The sequence below is a fragment of the Bos indicus genome, chromosome 21, assembly GCF_029378745.1.
Source record: "Bos indicus isolate NIAB-ARS_2022 breed Sahiwal x Tharparkar chromosome 21, NIAB-ARS_B.indTharparkar_mat_pri_1.0, whole genome shotgun sequence".
NCBI lineage: Eukaryota > Metazoa > Chordata > Mammalia > Artiodactyla > Bovidae > Bos > Bos indicus.
This window is the reverse complement of record NC_091780.1, coordinates 42,539,561-42,559,793: the sequence shown is the minus strand read 5'-3', so window position 1 is coordinate 42,559,793 and position 20,233 is coordinate 42,539,561. Positions and strand designations below refer to the sequence as shown.

The 20,233-nt window shown below is 45.8% G+C and overlaps 1 protein-coding gene across 8 annotated transcripts in view; it reads right to left on the bottom strand.

Annotated features, from left to right (window-relative positions):
* The window catches only part of NUBPL (NUBP iron-sulfur cluster assembly factor, mitochondrial), a 526,006-nt gene that overhangs the window by 129,188 nt on the left and 376,585 nt on the right, over positions 1-20,233 (bottom strand). For 2 of the 8 annotated variants that reach the window (XM_070775436.1, XM_070775426.1), the window contains 2 exons: positions 8,527-9,063; positions 7,504-7,579 (listed from right to left, as the gene is read on the bottom strand). The exons of 1 other annotated variant lie outside the window; for it this stretch is intronic. In XM_070775436.1, the coding sequence (XP_070631537.1) occupies positions 8,890-9,063 (174 nt within the window). In that variant the 3' untranslated portion in view covers positions 7,504-7,579; positions 8,527-8,889. Of the gene's footprint in view, positions 1-5,570; positions 7,580-8,526; positions 13,221-20,233 lie in introns of those variants that run through there. 5 more of the 8 variants (XM_070775430.1, XM_070775431.1, XM_070775425.1 and 2 more) reach the window with 4 other exon arrangements.

The window sequence follows — 20,233 nt, the reverse complement described above, 5'->3', positions numbered from 1 at the left end:
CATGTCCATCAAGTCAGTGACAACATCCAACCATCTCATCCTCTGTTGTCCCCTTCCCCTCCCGCCTTCAATCTTTCCCAGCATCAGGGTCTTTTCAAATGAGTCAGTTCTTCACATCAGGTAGCCAAAGTATTGGAATTTCAGCTTCAGTATCAGTCCTTCCAATGAATAGTCAGGACTGATTTCCTTTAGGATCAGTTGGATCTCCTTACTGTCCAAGGGACTCTCAAGAGTCTTCTCCAAACAGTTCAAAAGCATCAATTGTTTGGCACTCAGCTTTCTTTATGCTCCAACTCTCACATCCATACGTGACTACTAGAAAACCATAGCTTTGACTAGATGGACGCTTGTTGGCAAAGTAATGCCTCTGCTTTTTAATAGACTATCTAAGTTGGTCCTAGCTTTTCTTAAAAGGAGCAAGCATCTTTTAATTTCATGGCTGCAGTCACCAGCTGTAGTGATTTTGGAGCCCAAGAAAATAAAGTCTGTCACTCTTTCCACTGTTTCCCCATCTATTTGCCATGAAGTGATGGGACTAGATGCCATGATCTTAGTTTTCTGAGTGTTGACCTTTAAGCCAACTTTTTCACTCTCCTCTTTCACTTTCATCAAGAGGCTTTTTAGTTCTTCTTCACTTTCTGCCATAAGGGTGGTGTCATCTGCATAACTGAGGTTATTATTTCTCCTGGCAATCTTGATTCCAGCTTGTACTTCATCCAGTCTGGCATTTTGCATGATGTACCCTGCATATAAGTTAAATAAGCATGGTGACAATATACAGTCTTGACGTACTCTTTTCCCAATTTGGGACCAGTCTGTTGTTCCATGTTCAGTTCTAACTGTTGCTTCTTGACCTGCATACAGATTTCTCAGGAGGCAGGTCAGGTGGTCTTGTATTCCCATCTCTTTCAAAATTTCCCACAGTTTATTGGGATCCACACAGTCAAAGGCTTTGGCGTAGTCAATAAAGCAGAAGTAGATGTTTTTCTGGAACTCTCTTGCTTTTTTAATGATCCAATGGATGTTGGCATTTTAATCTCTGATTCCTCTGCCTTTTCTAAATCCAGCTTGAACATCTGGAAGTTCATGGTTCACGTACTGTTGAAGCCTGGCTTGGAGAATTTTGAGCATTACTTTGCTAGTGTGTGAAATGAGTGCAATTGTGTGGCAGTTTGAACACTCTTTGGTATTGCCTTTCTTTGGGATTGGAATGAAAACTGACCTTTTGCAGTATTAGCATTATTGGTGTAGTTATTATTGACCACGTTAATAGTTGTCATCAGAGCTACCAACCTATCCATGTTATAAATAACCTTTCCCTACAGGTCTTACAAAGCCACAAGGCTACATTCCTGGACAGGGTGCAGTGGGGCACTGTTTACCTGTAGAAGGTATTTATTTGAGGTTTACAAGGTTTTTCCTGTCTGCAGTGGGGGCCTCAATTACACCTAATGGTCTCTTTTTACTCCAGTGTCCAGTCATGTCTGGAGGACTGCCAAAGTGGGCTCACAATGAAGCTCCTAAGGGGGCCAAGGAGAGGAACTGCAGAGATATCTTCAGCCCTGCCCTTAGCCTCTGTCATGGATCGAACTGCACACCCCAAAAGATGGTGAAGTCCTAATCCCCAGTACCTGTGAACATGATCTTATTTGGAAATGGGGTCTTTGTAGAAAGATCAAAATAAGACAAGGTTATTAGAGTGGGGTCCAATCCAATATGACTGGAGTCCTTATAAAAGGGAAGACAGATACAGAGACAGACACATACAGAAGGCAGATGATGCAAAGACACAGGGAGAATGCCACATACAAGCCAGGGATGCTCGAGGCTACCAGAAGCTAGGAGAATGGCATGGAACACATCCTTACCTCATGGCCCTCAGAAGGAAATCTACACAACCAACTCCCTGATCTCAGATTTCTAGCCTCCAACACTGAGACAACAGATTTCTATTGTTTAAGCCACCTAGTTTGTGGTACTTGGTTACTAATACAGCCTCCTTTGTTACTTTCTTATGGTACTTTGTTACTAATACAGTTAATGTAATAAGTTAATATGACCTCCCATTGATAAGCTGCCTCTGCTCCCAGCCTCTGACAGAGAAAACGGGATACCCTTGTAACCTGCCCCTCTTGGATCAAAGCTATGGGGAAGAATGTGGGAAAGAGTTCTGAGTGAAGGGCAACCAGACCCAAGACTTACCAGGATGCAGGACTGCTGCAGCCTGTTTCAGAGCGAGGACTCAGCACCCGCCCAACCTCTCTCCAGTGACAGGAAGCTGTAGTGAGTGGTGGGTGCTAAAGTTGGAAGCCCACATAGGCCCTGGACTATGGCTGCCATTCTGGGTGGTATATAAGATGAATAAGGAGAGGAATGAGTTTGGGCAAACTCCAGGAGATAGTGAAGGACAGGAAAGCTTGGTGGGCTGCCGTCCATGGGGTTGCAAAGAGTCTGACATGACTGAGCAACTGAAAAATAACAACAAAGAGGAGAAGCTGGCCAAGAAGGAGTTAAGAGAATGGAGAGAAGAGAAGCAAATGAGAAAGACTGAAAGACAGAAAGTCACAGAGAGAAAGAGAGACTGGCCGGGCCCAGTGGCTGTCTTGTTTCTGCCCTTACCTGAGCCAGATTTTGTTCTGGTCCCTCAAGCATGTGTGTATGCTTGCTAACTTGATTCAGTTGTGACCCCATGGGCTGCAGCCCATCAGGCTCCTCTGTCCATGGGGATCCTCTCCAGGCAAGAATACTGGAGTCGGTCGCCATTTCCTCCACCAGGGAATCTTCCAAACACGGATTGAATTTGTGTCTCCTGTAGCTCCTGCACTTCAGGCAGATTCTTTACCACTGAGCCACCAGAGAAGCCTCCCTCATGCATATTCTTTAATAAATACCCACGTTTTCCCTCTGGTAACTTGATTGTTCTCCTTCTTGCACCTAAAGTGGCCTGAGTATAACAGCTCAGAATAGAAACATCAGCCCCTGGAGAATGATACTAAGGAAACAGTGACATGGGTATTTTATTTAGTCCAGCTCCCCATGTTCTGTGCTAATATGAGAAATAGCATAGTAAGCAAATTAGAAACTAAAAAAGGAATTCATAGTGAGGTAATACACAGAATGGTGATTATAGTCAATAATATTGTATTGCATGTTTGAAGCTTGCTAAGAGTAAATCTTCAAAGTTCTCACCACAAGAAAAAATGTTTTGCAACTTTGTATGGTGACAGATGGTAACTGACTCACTGTGGTGATTATTGCACAGTGTATACAAATATTGATTTGTTAGCTTGTACACCTGAAATTGGAGAAGGATATGGCAACCCTTCTTGCCTGGGAAATCCCATGCATAATCCCTGGCAGACTACAGTCCATGGGGTCACAAAGAGTTGGACATGACTGAGCAACTGAGTTGCACACACATCTGAAATTAATATATTGTTATATGTCAATTATACCTCAATAAAAATATTTTTTAAGTAATTAAACGATTGATTTAGCTTTTTAAGGACAGTGAAAGTGAAAGTCGCTCAGTTGTGTGTGACTCTTTGCCACCCCATGGACTATACAGTCCATGGACTTCTCTAGGCCAGAATACTAGAGTGGGTAGCCTTTCTCTTCTCCAGGGGATCTTCCCAACCCAGGGATCAAACCCAGGTCTCCTGCATGGCAGGCGGATTCTTTACCAGCTGAGCCATAAGGGAAGTCCTAGAATACTGGAGTGGGTAGCCTATCCCTTCTCCAGCAGATCTTCCCGGCCTAGTAATTGAACCGAGGTCTCCTGCATTGCAGGTGGATTCTTTACCAACTGAATTATCAGGGAAGCCCATCTTTTTAAAAGCCCTAAGATATTAGGCACAAGATAGAATTGTTCTGGAACCCTGTGACAAAGTATAACACAAAAAGGGGATGCAGGAAGGAAACAATCATGCTGATGGGGTCAAAGCCTAGAAGTTCCAGGGACCTAGTTCTGAAGAGCCTTGCAGACCAAGTGAAGCAGTTCAGCCTTTTCCTAGGAAGGAGGGTGGCCCAGACTGATAGGGATTTCAGAAAGATGAAGATAGCAGCAGGGTGAGAACGGAGGAGAGTGGGACAAGATTGGTGGTAGGGAGTATGATGAAGAGGCTGTCCAAGAATCCAGCCATGAGATGATGGTGGCCTTATATGAGGACAGGGCCCTGGAGGAGGAATGAGGAAGGGATGTAGTTAAGCGAGGTTAAGGCAGGAATGCTGAGTATGAGTGGACTTGGTGACTGTGGAGCTGAGGGGAGGGAGGAACGGACAAGGACATGGAGTCATGTGAAGTGACTGGTGGGCAAGGACTCAGCCCCGGGGGGAAGGACTGAGAAGCAAGAACCAGTCTCCAACATTTAAGACCCAGTCCCCCCAGTGCAGCCCCATCCTCAGGGGCTGAAAGTATATGTCATCCCCCCAACAGCAGAAAAGCTCCTCTTCAGGCTGCTGCCTGCTTGGAGCCTCACACTGGAGCTCTGTGTTTACACATTCAGGAGAATTGAATCTCCCATAATCATATATGTGACAAAGGGCTCGCTATAAGCAACGTTAATGAAGACAAATGAATGAGCCAAATGCTGCAGCTTGCACAGCGGCTCTCCAGGGCCCTGCCTTGCAGGGAGGCTGCTGGGAGGGAGAAGCTCATTCCTGGCTGGGCTGCTGCTCTTGCCGTGCCTGACGGAGATGTATGAGAACCCTCCCACCTCGGGGTGACTCACCACTGCCTGCCCAGTGGGGGCAGGCCTCGCAGGGGGCTTTAAGGGACTTCTAAGAAGATTCAAAGAATGTGTTTACACATTTTTTGGGGAAAGCTATCTTAGAGGAGATAGGCAAGTGGAGATTAGCTGGACACAGTGGTCTGATCACGTTAAATAAACAAGCTCCCTGCATCGTGGTGGCTGCTGACTGGGAAAGCAGGTATTAGGATTTAATTCCAGCCAGTGAGTGACCACACCCCGAAAGGCATCTTGCTGAGTGCCATGAATCAGTCCTGCATCCAGGTTGGGACTGGCTCTCAACGGAATTCTCTCCTAACCTTTAAGGCCATGTGTTTCTGCTCATTTCTCTTTGTGACAGAACAGAGAATATTCAACTTTCGGACTTTTACTCCAGCCCTTACTGCACGGAGAGGGGGGATCACAGCCAGTAGAAAGAAAAAGAAGATACATATAAATCAAGCAGCGTACCACTGGGGCGGGGGAAGCGGCTCTGTTCTGGCCCCAGATGACATGGGTGGATGGCAAGCAGGCCCCACCCTGAAAGGCTAAGCTGTGATGCTTAGATGCAGCTCAGAGAATCTCGAGAGGTAGAAAGACAGTGGTCCAAGGTGCCTTTGGTGAGAGGATACAGAAACCTGCCCCATGAATAGGCAGAAGTGCTTGCTGTAAAAGCACCCAGACTCAGCAGCAGGGAGAGGACCTCCGCCAGTTCCGCATTTGTTCTGTGTGGTTCAGGAGACTGCACAGTGGACAACGACTCGATCCCAGGGGAAGTCTCTGACAGGACATTAAAAAAAGATGCCCCTCAGAGTCTAAATGAAACACTCTCAGAATTTCCCATCACGAATTCAAGAAGTCAATTTTACTAGATCAATAGGAAGGGATTTGAAACTAATTAATCAGTGCAGAGATCAGATCAGCCAATGACAGGAAGACAAAGTGATGGAAACTTGGCAAGTCAGTGCAAGGCCTGCCTGGATTCAGACAGTGAGATAACACTGGGGCTCAGGCCCGTGGAAGAAATTCCAATTGATCAGTGAAGGGAAGAAAGTTGGGTGACAAATCCACCGTTTCCAGCCATCTTCAGGGGATATCCTCTTAATGACACTCAGATTGATTTTCCATTGCTGGAAGAAAAAGAAGGAAGTAGAGGTATTAAGAGACCATAAATAACTTTTAATAAAGCCAGGCAGGTGGCTGAAAGAATGTATGTGTACAGGAAAAATGAAGAACAAAAATAATGCACAAGTTTCCACCATCAACAGAGTGACTACGAGTCAGTAAAACTGGGATGGGAAACAATATGGAGTACCTTAACACCTTAAGTAGCCAGCAGCCACACCCTCGAGGTGCCGGCAGGGAATGGGGCCTTCTCTCAGGCTCCAGTTCCCTCCTCGCCTAAAACAAAGGGTTGGGCCAGATGAGCGACAAGGCCTAAAGATGCTACTGTTTATTCCTATTCTAGAGCCATACTGTGGAGAAGGCAATGGCACCCTACTCCAGTACTCTTGCTTGGAAAATCCCATGGATGGAGGAGCCTGGCAGGCTGCAGTCCATGGGGTCGCTGAGGGTTGGACACGACTGAGCAACTTCACATTCACTTTTCACTTTCATGCATTGGAGAAGGAAATGGCAACCCACTCCAGTGTTCTTGCCTGGAGAATCCCAGGGACGGGGGAGCCTGGTGGGCTGCCGTCTATGGGGTCACACAGAGTCGGACACGACTGAAGTAACTTAGCAGCAGCAGCAGAGCCATACTGAGAGGGGCACAGGTCAGTGTTGACCAAGAATTGGCCATAACTGTGTCATGGGAAGACACAGTCTTGCCTGGCTTTACTAGGTTATTTATGTTCTCTGATCACTTCTACTTCCTTTCAGCAATGGAAAAATCAATCTGAGTGTCACTGGCCATCACTAGGTCGTGGGAAGTTTCCTAAATCAGGACTAGATCTGGCCTCAACACACTCCCATCACTTAATTTTTCAAAATCCTTTCAGAACCCAGTCAAGTTGTATCCCATTATTTTATATGTGCCTAACACCATTCTGGCCACATAGTGGCTCAAAATGTACACATCCCTCACGTCTCCTGGAGCACAGAAAAGCACTCAGCCTTTGGAGCCAGAAAGAACTGGGTTCAAATCCTCATCATACCACTAGCTGGTTGTGGGATTCTCAATTGGTCACTTCCATACAATGGAACAGTAGGCAGTATGAAGAAGAATGAGCTGGTTCTATAGGAACTCACATGGAAACATGCCCACAATATAAGTTTAAAGTACATAACAGACAAGAGTCAAACGATGAAAGCAAGTGTTCATCAGGGGATGATGGGCCAAAAAAAAAAACAGTAATATATATAAGAACGAGATATTATTCAGCCTTAAAAAGGAAGGAAATTCTGACATTCTATAACATAGTTAAACCTAGAAGACATTATGCTAAATGAGATAAACCAATCACAAAAGGACAGATACCTAATGATCCCCATCTATACTAGGTTCCTGAATTAGTTAAGGTCATAAAAATAGGAAGTAGAGTGGTGGTTACTAAAGGCTGGAGGAGGGGGACTGGGGAGTCAGTTACAATAAAAAGGTAAATGACAGAACAGTGAGTTTGGTATGCTCCAATTTTGGTTAAAGCCTTTTCCTCTCTGTGTGTTGTCTTTGTACAGAGGAAAGTCTGGAAGGTTGCCTACCCCACTGCTAACAGGGTTCCTTTGGGGCAGTAGGACTGCAAATGGGTGGTAACAGATGACATGATTTACAAGTTACCTGCATCTCAAGGCATGAAGATTCGTGTTCAGTTTTGACCAGGCAATGTCAGTAAATTCTGACTCTCAAAACTTCCCTGTTTCAAAAGGAAAAAAAAGTATTTATCATTACTCTTGTCATTCCCTCCTGGGATGCTGTCTATGGTTTTCTATTTTTTACCAAACACAGTCTGGACGCCATTGCTTGGCATGTAAGACCTGTACAAATGGGCTGCAACCAGCCTCTGACCAGTCTCATTGAGCTGTCTCCATGTGCCAGGATCACAGCCATTCAATTCTCCCTGAGCACAGTTCTTCACCTCTGTGGCCTTGATCGAGCCTTTCTCTCCAGAAACTGTCCTTCTCCTCAATCTCTGCCAGCAGCCCTCTCATCCATTCCTCATGTACACAGTCTCTGAATTCCTGGATGGAAGCAATCTCTCCTTCCTCTCCCAATCATCACACCTAGCTCATCCCTGGCTCACTTGTGTGTACATCTTCTCTCCCCTCAGGGACCCCCTGCTCCTGGAGAGGAAGGATCATGCCTCATGCAGCTTGGTAATTCCCAGGGCACCTACTATGGCAATAATAACTTAAGAGCAACAGTGGTGATGGTGGTGAGAGCTCCACACGGTACACCTCGCTCACCTCATCCAGTCCCAGCTGCTGCCGTTCACTGAATGCCTGTGAGCCAGGCTCTGAGGTCAGAAGTGACATATATCACCTCACTTCATTCTCACGGGACTTCTGTGGTATAGGTGTTATTATCCCCATTTTGCAAACAAAGAAACCATGGCTTAGAGATTAAAACACTTCTTAAGATCACACTGCAAAAGTGGAGATATGCACTCAGGCCTGACTGGCTCTAAAACACGTGATCCAAATAATTATAATCAACTGCCTCCCCCGTATACTGGCACATGCAGTGGGCACTCAATACCTGCCTGTTTCATGACTGCAACTGGAGAAAAGGCACCATGCCATGGGCAGAGCACAATGGCTGTGGACTCAGTGTTGTAAACAAAACAAAACAAAAAATACCCACTGTGCTCTGGGATCCTCGGCCAGTGGAATTCCTAGAAGTGTCAGCTCACACCCGCTGGCAACATTTGAACAACACTCAAGACTGTTCAGGCCAACCACAGCTCTTCCTTTGCTCTCTGTCTCAATCGATTTCAGATATCCATTTCTCCCCAACCAAAGCTTCATCTTCTCCCCATCAACACCCAGGGGCTCTGCTCATATGTGTCAATGGTTCAGTCTGGAAAGTGGCGGGGAGGCGTGATTCTCTTGGATTCTGACTTCAGACACATAGACGCGAGGAAAGGAGCCCTGCAGAGTTGATCTGGCCCACTCGCCTGCTCGTGCTCTCCAGAAGCAGCGATGACGAGGAACACAGGAAAGATTCTCAGATGTGGAGAACAGATTCTAGAGGCTCTAGGAAGGACAGGAAGGAGGGACCTGCCTGCTGACCTCCGTGCCCTAGGCCTTCTTCTTCAGAGGCAGGTGACCCCAGTACGTGGTGAATGTAGACGTGCATTCTCCACACGTGCTCCCAGAAAACACAGAACAGGTCCCAAGACTTGGTGTGAAAAAAAGTATGTAAAACGTCTCATTAATAATTATGTCGATGACATATCAAAAAGATAACATTTTGGATAATTAGGTTAAATATATATATGGTTAAAATTAAGCTTTAATTTTTAATATATACAGAAAACATGAAATAATATATATGATTTGCATTTGTTGCTTGCATTATATTCTCATTGGACACAGCTGATCAGACCTCTAGCTCCTCTGCTGTAGGTCCATGCCTGAGGCTCTGGCTTTCCGGACTCAGATCAACCCCACCTGGGTTTTCTGTGCAGCGGCAGTTATGGTGCTTAGGGTTCCCCGCCTCTGAAGCCAACAGCAAAGTTTGAGAATAAGAAAGAACTAGACAAATGGAGAAAGTAGTATCGACATATATACACTATCATGTAAAACAGATAGCTGGTAAGAAAGTGAAACTTGCTCAGTCATGTCTGACTCTCTGCGACCCTATGAACTATACAGTCCATGGAATTCTCTAGGCCAGAATACTGGAGTGGGTAGCCTTTCTCTTCTCCAGGGGATCTTCCCAACCCAGGGATTGAACCCAGGTCTCCGATTCTTTACCAGCCAAGTCACAAAGGAAGCTCAAGAATACTGGAGTGGGTAGCCTATCCCTTCTCCAGGCAGTCTTCTCGACCCAGGAATCAAACCGGGGTCTCCTGCATTGCAGGTGGATTCTTTACTAAATGAGCTATTAGGGAACAAGTTGCTATATAACACAGGAGCCCAGCCTGGTGCTCTGTGATGACCTAGAGGGGTCAGATGGGGAGAGGGGAGGGAAGCTCAAAAGGGAGGAGATACATGTATAATTAGCGCTGATTCGCATTGTTGTAAGGCAGGAATCAATGCAACATTGTAATTTTCCTCCAATTAAAAAATTATAAAAAGAAAGAACTAGATCTTTGAGTATTCACTCACATTTCCCTCCCAGCCCATCTCCCTGGGACTGCTGCTGCTACTGCTAAGTCACTTCAGTCGTGTCCGACTCTGTGCGACCCCATAGACGGCAGCCCACTAGGCTCCGCCGTCCCTGGGATTCTCCAGGCAAGAACACTGGAGTGGGTTGCCATTTCCTCCTCCAATGCATGAAAGTGAAAAGTGAAGTCACTCAGTCGTGTCCGACTCTTAGCGACCCCATGGACTGCAGCCTACCAGGCTCCTCTGTCCATGGGACAGTGGTTTTCAAAATGTGGCCCTTGAACCACCTACATCACTTCACCTGGGAACTTGTTAGAAACGCAAGGGATCAGGCACTATCCAGAACTGTACATCCCTAAACCTTGAAGGCCTCTTCCATCATAGGTCAGTGCTGTAACGAAACGGGGAGATACACCTTAGATTTTCTAAGGTTGAAACAGCAATGTGGAAAGGGAACAGCTTTTCCTACTGTCCACCAAGAGGAAAGCAGCTGATGGTCAAGAGAGGCCTAGGACACTTTCATCCTCTGAGGCTCTGGGCATGTGAAAACAAGTTCAGTTCAGTTCAGTCGCTCAGTTGTGTCTTACTCTTTGCAACCCCATGGACTACAGCACACCAGGCTTCCATGTCCATCACCAATTCCCGAAGCTTGCTCAAACTCATGTTCACCGAGTCAGTGACACCATCCAACCATCTCAGCCTCTGTCGTCCCCTTCTCCTCCCACCTTCAATCTTTCCCAGAATCAGGGTCTTTTCAAATGAGTCACTTCTTTACATCAGGTAGCCAAAGTATTGGAGTTTTAGTTTCAGCATCAGTCCTTCCAATGACTATTCAGGACTGATTTCCTTTAGGATGGACTGATTGGATCTCCTTGCAGCCCAAGGGACTCTCAAGAGTCTTCTCCAAAACCACAGTTCCAAAGCATCAATTCTTTGACACTCAGCTTTCTTTTTGGTCCAACTCTCATATCCATACATGACTACTGGAAAAACCATAGCTTTGACTAAATGGACCTTTGTTGGCAAAGTAATGCCTCTGCTTTTTAATATGCTGTCTACGTTTCTCATAGCTTTTCTTCCAAGGAACATGTGTCTTTTATCATGGCTGCAGTCACCACCTATAGTGATTTTGGGGCCCAAGAAAATGAAGTCTATCACTGTTTTCAATGTTTCCCCATCTATTTGCTAAGAAGTGATAGAACCAGATACTATGATCTTTGTTTTTGGAATGTTGAGTTTTAAGCCAGCTTTTTCTCCTCCTTCACTCTCATCAAGAGGCTCTAAAGAGTCTTCATAACTCTTTAGTCTAGTTCCTCTCCACTTTCTTCCATAAGGGTGGTGTCATCTACATATCTGAGATTATTGATATCTCTCCTGGCAATCTTCATTCCAGCTTGTGCTTCATCCAGCCCAGCATTTCTCATGATGTACTCTGCATATAAGTTAAATAAGCAGAGTGACAATATACAGCCTTGACATACTCCTTTCCCAATTTGGAACCAGTCTGTTGTTCCATGTCCAGTTCTAACTGTGGCTTCTTGACCTGTATACAGATTTCTCAGGAGGCAGGTAAGGTGGTCTTGTATTCCCATCCCTTGAAGAATTTTCCAGTTTGTTGTGATCCACATAGTCAAAGGCTTTGGCGTAGTCAATAAAGCAGAAGTAGATGTGATGTGAAAACAAAGGCATGTCCAAATAGGGTTTCAAAAATTGTGACATATTTTAAAAATTTAATAAATGAAGGCTTGTGCCACATGTAAAATTTAAAACACAAAACAGTGTGATCATCTATTCACAATATAATAGAAGGATTTATTTTTGAAATTTACGGGCATGGTACCAAAGTCTGGCAGAAATTTAAAGCCGATGATCGTTTCCTTCTTTTAGCCCTATTAGCATATCTTTGAAGATAAAACTTTTAAAATCCAAATTTGAAGCCTTTGGTGAGTGTGAGAATTCTGGATGAAAGGCCTCCCTTTGCTATGCACCCCCTTTCTGAGGGGACTCCTGGAGAGACGCCCTTTATAAATGCGGCCAGGGGCAGCTGGGTGATGGGGGTCAGCCAGCAACGGAGAGCCTGGCACCAGACTGCTGAGGTGGGTTGGGGGACACAGGAGAGAAATCAGGGTTCTGAGGGTGTGCCCAGGCAGTGCCAGCCAGCACTTTCCCATCCCCCTCTTCCCTGGTGGCTCAGATGGTAAAGAATCTGCCTGCAATGTGGGAGACCTGAGTTCAGTCCCCGGCTAAGGAAAGATCCCCTGGAAAAGGGAGTGGCAATCCACTTCAGTATTCTTACCTGGAGAATTCCATGGACAGGGGAGCCTGGTGAGCTACAGTCCACGGGATCGCTAAGAGTCGGACACAACTGAGTGATTAACACACACATGTGATCAGTGTCCATGTCTGCAGCTCGCCACCTTCTTGGCCTCTGGTGCCCCCCCATCCACAGACTGCTGGCAGCCCAAAGTGGAGCAGTGACCGTTGCAAAACACCTTTTACCAGTGAGATGAGTCCTCTGGCTTGATACATAGTTGCTGGGGAAGGGGAGGAATTGGAGAACCACTTGCCTGTATAGAACCTGCAGTAGTGTGGGTTTATAAAATCACAGCTTCTTCTGTCCCAGAGGCTGGACTGGGTTCAGGGCTCAGGACTCCTTGTGATATTAGGCTTTAGGAAGAAGAGAAAGCAATGCCAGACTGAACAGTTACTGCCTGGGCAGCAGGCACATCAGTGAGGAGTGTCACTGGCTGCAGCAGCATATGCTTTCTTCTTTGGGAGGTGAACTCAGAGACATGCCAACTAAAGGCCTTGCCAGCTGCAAGCCTCTGAGGTCTCTTTGGAGGCCCCCAGCAAGGTCTGTGGCATTCGAGCAGTACAGGCAGCCTGGGTGCCACAGGGTGGAGCGGGGCGGGGGCGGGGAGGCACCGGGCAGGAAGAAACAGCAGCCCTTGCTCTCCTGGACTCTCTGCATCAGCAGCCGCCACCACCTTCCTATTTCCTGGAGATGTGGCCCCAGGCCTCATGTCATCCTCTCTCCAGAGAACCAAGTCTTCCAGGGACAAAGGTCACGCCCAGGCAGATGTGAGTGAGAGCTGGGGTTCGAAGTCCAGGGCCAGCACTCACACTTCATGGTGTCCTCAGCCAGGGCAGGGTTGGTCTGAATCTGTCATTTCATTTTTCTCATCACTCTCCCTCTTGGTCAGCAGGTTCCTGAATTTCTCCAGACTATGGAAAATCCGAGGAGAAGGGGAGAGAAAGGCAGAGAGAGAAGGGAGGAGAATGAGCACGTGGCCCATCCACTACCTCATGGCACCAGGGTGGTAAACATTTGGAGAGAAGCCAATCGTCTGGCGCCTCAAATCTTCCACATCTCTCCAGCCAAGATTCAGACCTGTATATTCTGGGCTCTTTCTGCCCCATTTCACCAGGCTTTAAATTACCCAGACCTGGGTCTGGGTTATTTTGTCCAAAACTTTCCTCTGGAAATCCAGATTGTGATGCAAGATATACATTCTTGGAATCAGATTTCTGAGGCCTAAATGCACGACAGTGTGGACTTAGCAGTCTGCATCCCATTTCCACCAGCCCATGGGGTGAATACACAGTGAGGTAATCATCACTTCCTGCTGGCTCGGGAGACAGCAATAGTACAGATAAATTGGGATAACCTAGCCAGGGCTCAGCTTGTCCTGGCTATTCAGAGAGAATAAGGAAGAGGGCCTCAGATGATTTGTACAATCAATCCCAAGGTTGTCAAATTGTTCCTTCACTGTGGAATTATTGGTTTCAAAATCCACCCCTAGATTCTGTTATGACAGAAGATCATTTTGGAAAGACAACCAAAGCCCAATCCCAGAGAGTCTCCCAACAAGTGCTGTAGTAATAATACTGGTGATAATAATGGTGGTTAATAAATATCACTTTGTGCCGGTTATAGTTCTAATGCTTCACGTGGGTCTGTGGGGAGGGCAAGGACCATCCTTGGTCAGGTGGCCTCAGCCAGCTCTCTGCAGTACAGTCCCTTGCCCTCTGCTAAGCCTCCAACATAGACATGTCTCTTTTTAAAAATTTGCCATCTCATGCACCATGTGGGATCTTGGTTCCCCAACCTGGGATGGAACCCATGTCCCCTGCAGAGGCACAGCATCTTAGCCACTGGACCACCAGGGAAGTCCCAGAACAGACATGTCTTGACTCTTCAACATTCTTGTTCAAGTCTCAGCCAGCCTAGGACCCGGGCCTACTTCTCCTCACCACAAGGAAAGAGCAGTAAGCCCCTGACGGCTGCATTCAGTGGGGTGTTCTTTAGAAGAAAACTCCAGAAGAAGGGACTGTGAGTCTCCAGGAGGCAAGCACTGTTTTTGCTCATTGCTTTTGTTCCTCTAGGGAGCTGTAAGGTGTGGTGGGTGGAGGTCTAATTGGGTAAAAATATGTAAAAAGCGTAAGTTAATTCATAAAGTTATTATTGTCTTTCTAAAGCAGCCTATGTAGATCACAACAAACTATGGAAAATTCTTTAAGAGATGAGAATCTAAGACCACCTGACCTGCCTCCTGAGAAATCTGTATGCAGGTCAAGAAGCAACAGTTAGAATCAGACGTGGAACAACAGACTGGTTCCAAATTGGGAAAGGAGCATGTCAAGGCTGTATACTGTTACCCTGCTTATTTAACTTACATTCAGAGTACATCATGCAAAATACCAGACTGGATGAAGCACAAGCTGGAATCAAGATTGCCAGGAAAAATATCAATAACTTCAGATATGCAGATGACACCACCCTTATGGCAGAAAGTGAAGAGGAACTAAGAGCCTCTTGATGAAAGTGAAAGAGGAGAGTGGAAAAGTTGGCTTAAAACTCAACATTCAAAAAACAAAGATCATGGCATCTGGTCCCATCACTTCATGGCAAATAGATGGGGAAACAATGGAAACAGTGACAGACTTAATTTTCTTGGGCTCCAAAATTATTACAGATGGTGACTACAGCCATGAAATTAAAAGATGCTTGTTCCTTGGAAGAAAAGCTATGAGAAACCTAGACAGCATATTAAAAAGCAGAGACATTATTTTGTTGACAAAGGTCCATCTAGTCAGCTACGGTTTTTCCAGTAGTCATGTATGGATGTGAGAGCTGGATCATAAAGAAAGCTGAGTGCTGAAGAATTGATGCTTTTGAGCTGTGGTGTTAGAGAAGACTCTTAAAGAGTCCCTTGGACTGCAAAGAGAACAAACCAGTCAATCCTAAAGGAAATCAATCCTGAATACCCATTGGAAGGACTGATGCTGAAGCTCCAACACTTTGGCCACCTGATGCGAAGAACTGACTCATTGGAAAAGACCCTGATGCTGGGAAAGATTGAAGGCAGGAGGAGAAGGGTACAAGGATGAGATGGTTCGATGGCATCACTGACTCAATGGACACGAGTTTGAGCAAGCTCCGGGAGCTGGTGATGGACAGGGAAGCCTGGCATGCTGCAGTCCTTGGGGTTGCAAAGAGTTGGACACGACTGAGTGACTGAATTGAACCGAACTGAAAGCAGCCTGCTCTGAGGTAGCAATTACTCAAGTATATTGAAAATATGAAACCTTATCAAACACATGTGCACTGCATAGCACATACCTGTGGTAAAGTGAAAGTCGCTTAGTCAAGTCTGACTCTTTGGGACCCCATGGATGTAGCCCTATAGCTCTTCTGTCCATGGATTCTCCAGATAGGAATACTGGAGTGGGTAGCCATTCGCTTCTCCAGGGGATCTTCCTGACCCAGGGATTGAACCCGAGTCTCCTACACTGCAGGCAGATTCTTTACCATCTGAGTCATCAGGGACGACCTACAAGTGCTCCTAAAATGCTAGTTGGCATAAACCTTATTTTTCTAGCATGTGTCCTGTGTAGAGCAGGGCAAGCAGGGGAGTAAGAACAGTGTCATGTGGCTCCTGCCCGTGCACTGGCTGCAGAGTCAAGCACAGGGTGCCTGGGGCTTCAGCAGCATCATCACCTGTTATCCTCACCTCACACCCATGAGGGAGGGACCCTCATCCCAATTAACAGATGAGAAAACTGAGGTTTGGGAGTCAAATGATGTCCTCATTATTGCACAGCCATCAATAGAAGAACTTGTTGGAACCCGGGCTTCTCTGATTCCAATGACCGGAACTAGAGATAAGATGCAAGCAAGACAACATAGAAAAATTCTCCCAAATTATGCCCCAGTTATGCCCCAAAGCCCCCTAATTACAGATGTGATTACAGAATCCTGTCACTTCCTTTCTTTTGCATCTTCCTTGCCTTCCTGATCCAGTCAGAATATATTTTAGATAGGTCTCAAGTGGGGTGTGCCTTTGCCTACAAAGAGCCACTGAGACACTGGAGCAAATCAAGCCAGTAGGTCTATTAATAAACGCCCCCTTCCAGAAGCATCCTTCTACCAGCACAGCTTCACTAGAAGGACTCAGATCCCAAGCTGGTCAAAAGGGCCATCACCCAGTGGTGCCAGGTCCAAATAAGAGAGGCACTGGTTACAGAACCAGTGACACCACGGGCTGTCCAAGAGAAGCACAACAGAAGGTTCTCCAGGAAGCTTCTCAGCATTCAGGGAAGTTGATCTCTGCAGATTCAGCATCCTGAGGAGCCAAGGCCAATTCCAGGCCGGGCATGTTCTAACAAATGCAGCACTCAAGCCCAAGACGTTCAAATTGTTACCTCATGTTAAAGAGAGCCCAAAGCTGCAAGCAATTAGCACTGCATCTGTGAGACTAGGGAAAGACAACCGAGAGAGCAGGGCTTAAAATGACTATTTTGGTCCATGTGGAAAATTGATATGTTACGTGCATGATAAAATCCTTTCAGATATGCTTTTAAACCTTACATTTTTAAAATTCAGGGTTTAAACGTTATTCTGGGAAAAGCAGCATGAGATCTACAGCATCAGGAGATCCGTAAGTAAACCGAAAAGCTGTTGGAACCTTCAGCAAAGGAATTAATGCAATAAATGAACTCAGGCGTTAGTGCAAATGAATCAAACTGCATAAATTATAAAATTTAATCAGTCATGGAATTTCAATACTCAAAAGGACCTTGAAAATTATCTGTTACAAGAGCAAGAATTATGGAAAATAAATGGTCAGGTGGAGAAAATCTCCTGGCTAGAGAAATGTACAAAGAAACAAGAGAGTCAGGACGTAGCAGGCACAGTGGTTGGAAAGTTCAGGGTTTTGCTCAGCCAGCTTGGGTCTGAAGCTCAGCTCTGCTTCTTGATGGCGGTGTGAACCTGGCTGGGTTGTTTGATCTTCCTAAGTGAGTTTACACCTCTGCAAAATATGTCAGTGCAACATGAGGTTATCTGAGTCTTAGGGGAAACCATCTACAGAAAAGACTTATTACGGTGCCTGGGACACCACATGGTTCCTGAGAGGTCAGCATTCTCTGCTGCTGCTGCTGCTAAGTCGCTTCAGTTGTGTCCGACTCTGTGCGACCCCATACACGGCAGCCCACCAGGCTCCTCCGTCCCTGGGATTCTCCAGGCAAGAACACTGGAGCAGGTTGCCATTTCCTTCTCCAATGCATGGAAGTGAAAAGTGAAAGTGAAGTCGCTCAGTCGCTTCCAACTCTTAGCGACCCCATGGTCTGCAGCCTACAAGGCTCCTCTGTCCATGGGATTTTCCAGGCAAGAGTCATGGAGTGGGGTGCCATAGCATTCTCTACACAAATAGAATCTCAGTGAGCCAGACCGACACACTCACCAGATATCACTGTGGCCTTTCTCCCATCAGTCCATGAAAAAATAAAATAAAATGCAGGAGACTTAAGCACTCAGATTTCTGACTGTGGAGCTGGACATGGTACTCAAGAACGTTTTTGGGTTAAAAAATCATGTTCATAGAAGGGATCTGCATCTCAACTGAGAAAGAAGCCAGACCTGATAAGCAAGAGAAGAGGCCCCAGAGAGACGTGAATCTCCTCCCTTACAAGGGTTAAGTGAACCATCTGAGCCATCTCAGATGGTAAAAAAAGATGCAATGGCTCTTGATGCAAAACTGCCCCAAAGTTATATAACTCTGGGCAAACATCTGGCCAAAGGAGTTTCAAAATGAGCTTCAACAGTGTTCTATTTTAGCCTAGAGTTGAAACCAATGATGCAGTCAGAGTGACTAACTGAAAAAAGCTGAAGTTTAGCAATTAAGATATTATTCTATGTTTGTGTGTCTTTACATCTTAATATACTTTAGTTTAGCCTTATAATGAAAAGAAGAAGTGTTAGTAGCTCAGTCATGTCTGACTTTTTGCAACCCCAAAGACTATATAGCCCACCAGGCTCCTCTGTCCATGGAAATCTCCAGGCAAGAATACTGGAATGGGTAGCCTTTCCCTTCTCCAGGGGATCTTCCTGACCCAGGGCTTGAACCTGGGTCTCCTGCATTGCAGGTAGATTCTTTACCATCTAAGCCACCAGGGAAGCCCCAGCCTTATAATATAACATTTATTCATCATGCTGAGGAAAGCAATGTAGAATAGTGGGAGAATCACAGGCTGTGGAACAGGACAAACCAGTCCACTGGTATGTGAATAATTGTACCTGACTCTGGCATTGCTGTAAAGTGTGGCCACGTAGTTGGTGCCTGATAAGCCTTTGTTTCTTCTTCCGTTTCTTCCACACTTGTTACATTAATAAGCAGCTCTATTTTTGAATGGAAAAGATGGTGATCCTTGCCTGACGTCATTTCCCACACCAACCAATAGGACTCAAGCTGCTCAGATCAAAACCAAGGAATAGATAGCCCTCTCTGGCACCTGGTGGCTCAGATGGTAAAAAAATCTGCTGGCAATGCAGGAGACCTGGGTTCAATCCCTAGTCAGGAAGATCCCCTGAAGAAGGGAATGACTACCCACTCCAGTGTTCTTGCCTGGAGAATCCCATGGACAGAGGAGCCTGGCGGGCTACAGTCCACCAGGTCACGAAGAGTTGGACACGACGGAGCAACTAACACTTTCTGTTTGGCGACAATGCACCTGAAGCACAGACACAGTGTCTGTGAGGGGATTCGCTCTGGAGCATCATTTCCCAAGCCTTAACTTTCATGCACTGGAGAAGGAAATGGCAACCCACTCCAGTGTTCTTGCCTGGAGAATCCCAGGGACGGCGGAGCCTAGTGGGCTGCCGTCTATGGGGTCGCACAGAGTCAGACACGACTGAAGTGACTTAGCAGCAGCAGCAGCAGCAACCTACAGTAGCAGAAAAGACGCCTGTGCTTAGAGCAAGAGACAAGGGTCTTCTTCCTATTTTTGCTACTGGCCAGTTTTTTGTTTTGTTTTGTTTTTTACCATAGGTAAGTCACTTAACATGTATTTCTCCCTCCAACTCTACAAAATGAGGGATTTATTTTTTTTTTTAAAGACTGGACAGCATCCAAAGCCCTTAGAGCTGTAAAACCTCCATGTTTCTACAGTTTGGTTCATGCTGTTTCTACAGTTTGGTTCATGTGTGATTGTGTTCTATTTCAAAAGGCACAGGGCCCTGCTCTATGACCTCCATGTTGGTTCAAGTCATGATTTGTTCCCTGAGCTAGAGTCTCCATATAAACAGTGATTGCACAAACAGAATCTGAGTGAACCAGGGTGCCAGCTGTCACTGCCGTACCCTCTGCTTACTGTGGAGATCAGCTAAAGCTGTGTGAGCTGGGAGTAAATGGATCTGCTATGAAGATATTATTTTACTGTGAAAATGAGTTTTCTGATATGTTTAAAGAAGCAAAAATGCTCTGAAGACATTTATGTTTAAATGATCTCACATGAATTAGAGAAACAAAAAATATCACACAACCTCCCAGGCTTCTGCAGGTATTTAGTTACTGTAGGTGATAAAAATCTCACTTAACTCCCAAATGACCCCCTCACCCTGAAATTTTTTTGGTCAGAATTCAAAATAAAATGAGGGCATATGCCATTAATGGCCTCAATAATCAGACCAATGGGGGCAAGAGCTTTGGTTTATAGAATATTAACATCTCACAAAACTAGGTATTTGATTCACTTCTGTAACCTTATAGCTTCCCCAACAGTTGGCAGAATTTTGCACCTAGCAGGCTGGGAGCTCTTTGAAGGCAGAGAACGTATCTTGTTCCTACTGGGCACAGGGCCCTGGTATTTTATAGATGCTTGTATTATTATCTACGAAAGGCCAAACTATGCCCTATGGTTTGCTAGGGCCACCATCACCACCACCACCGAGTACAGCA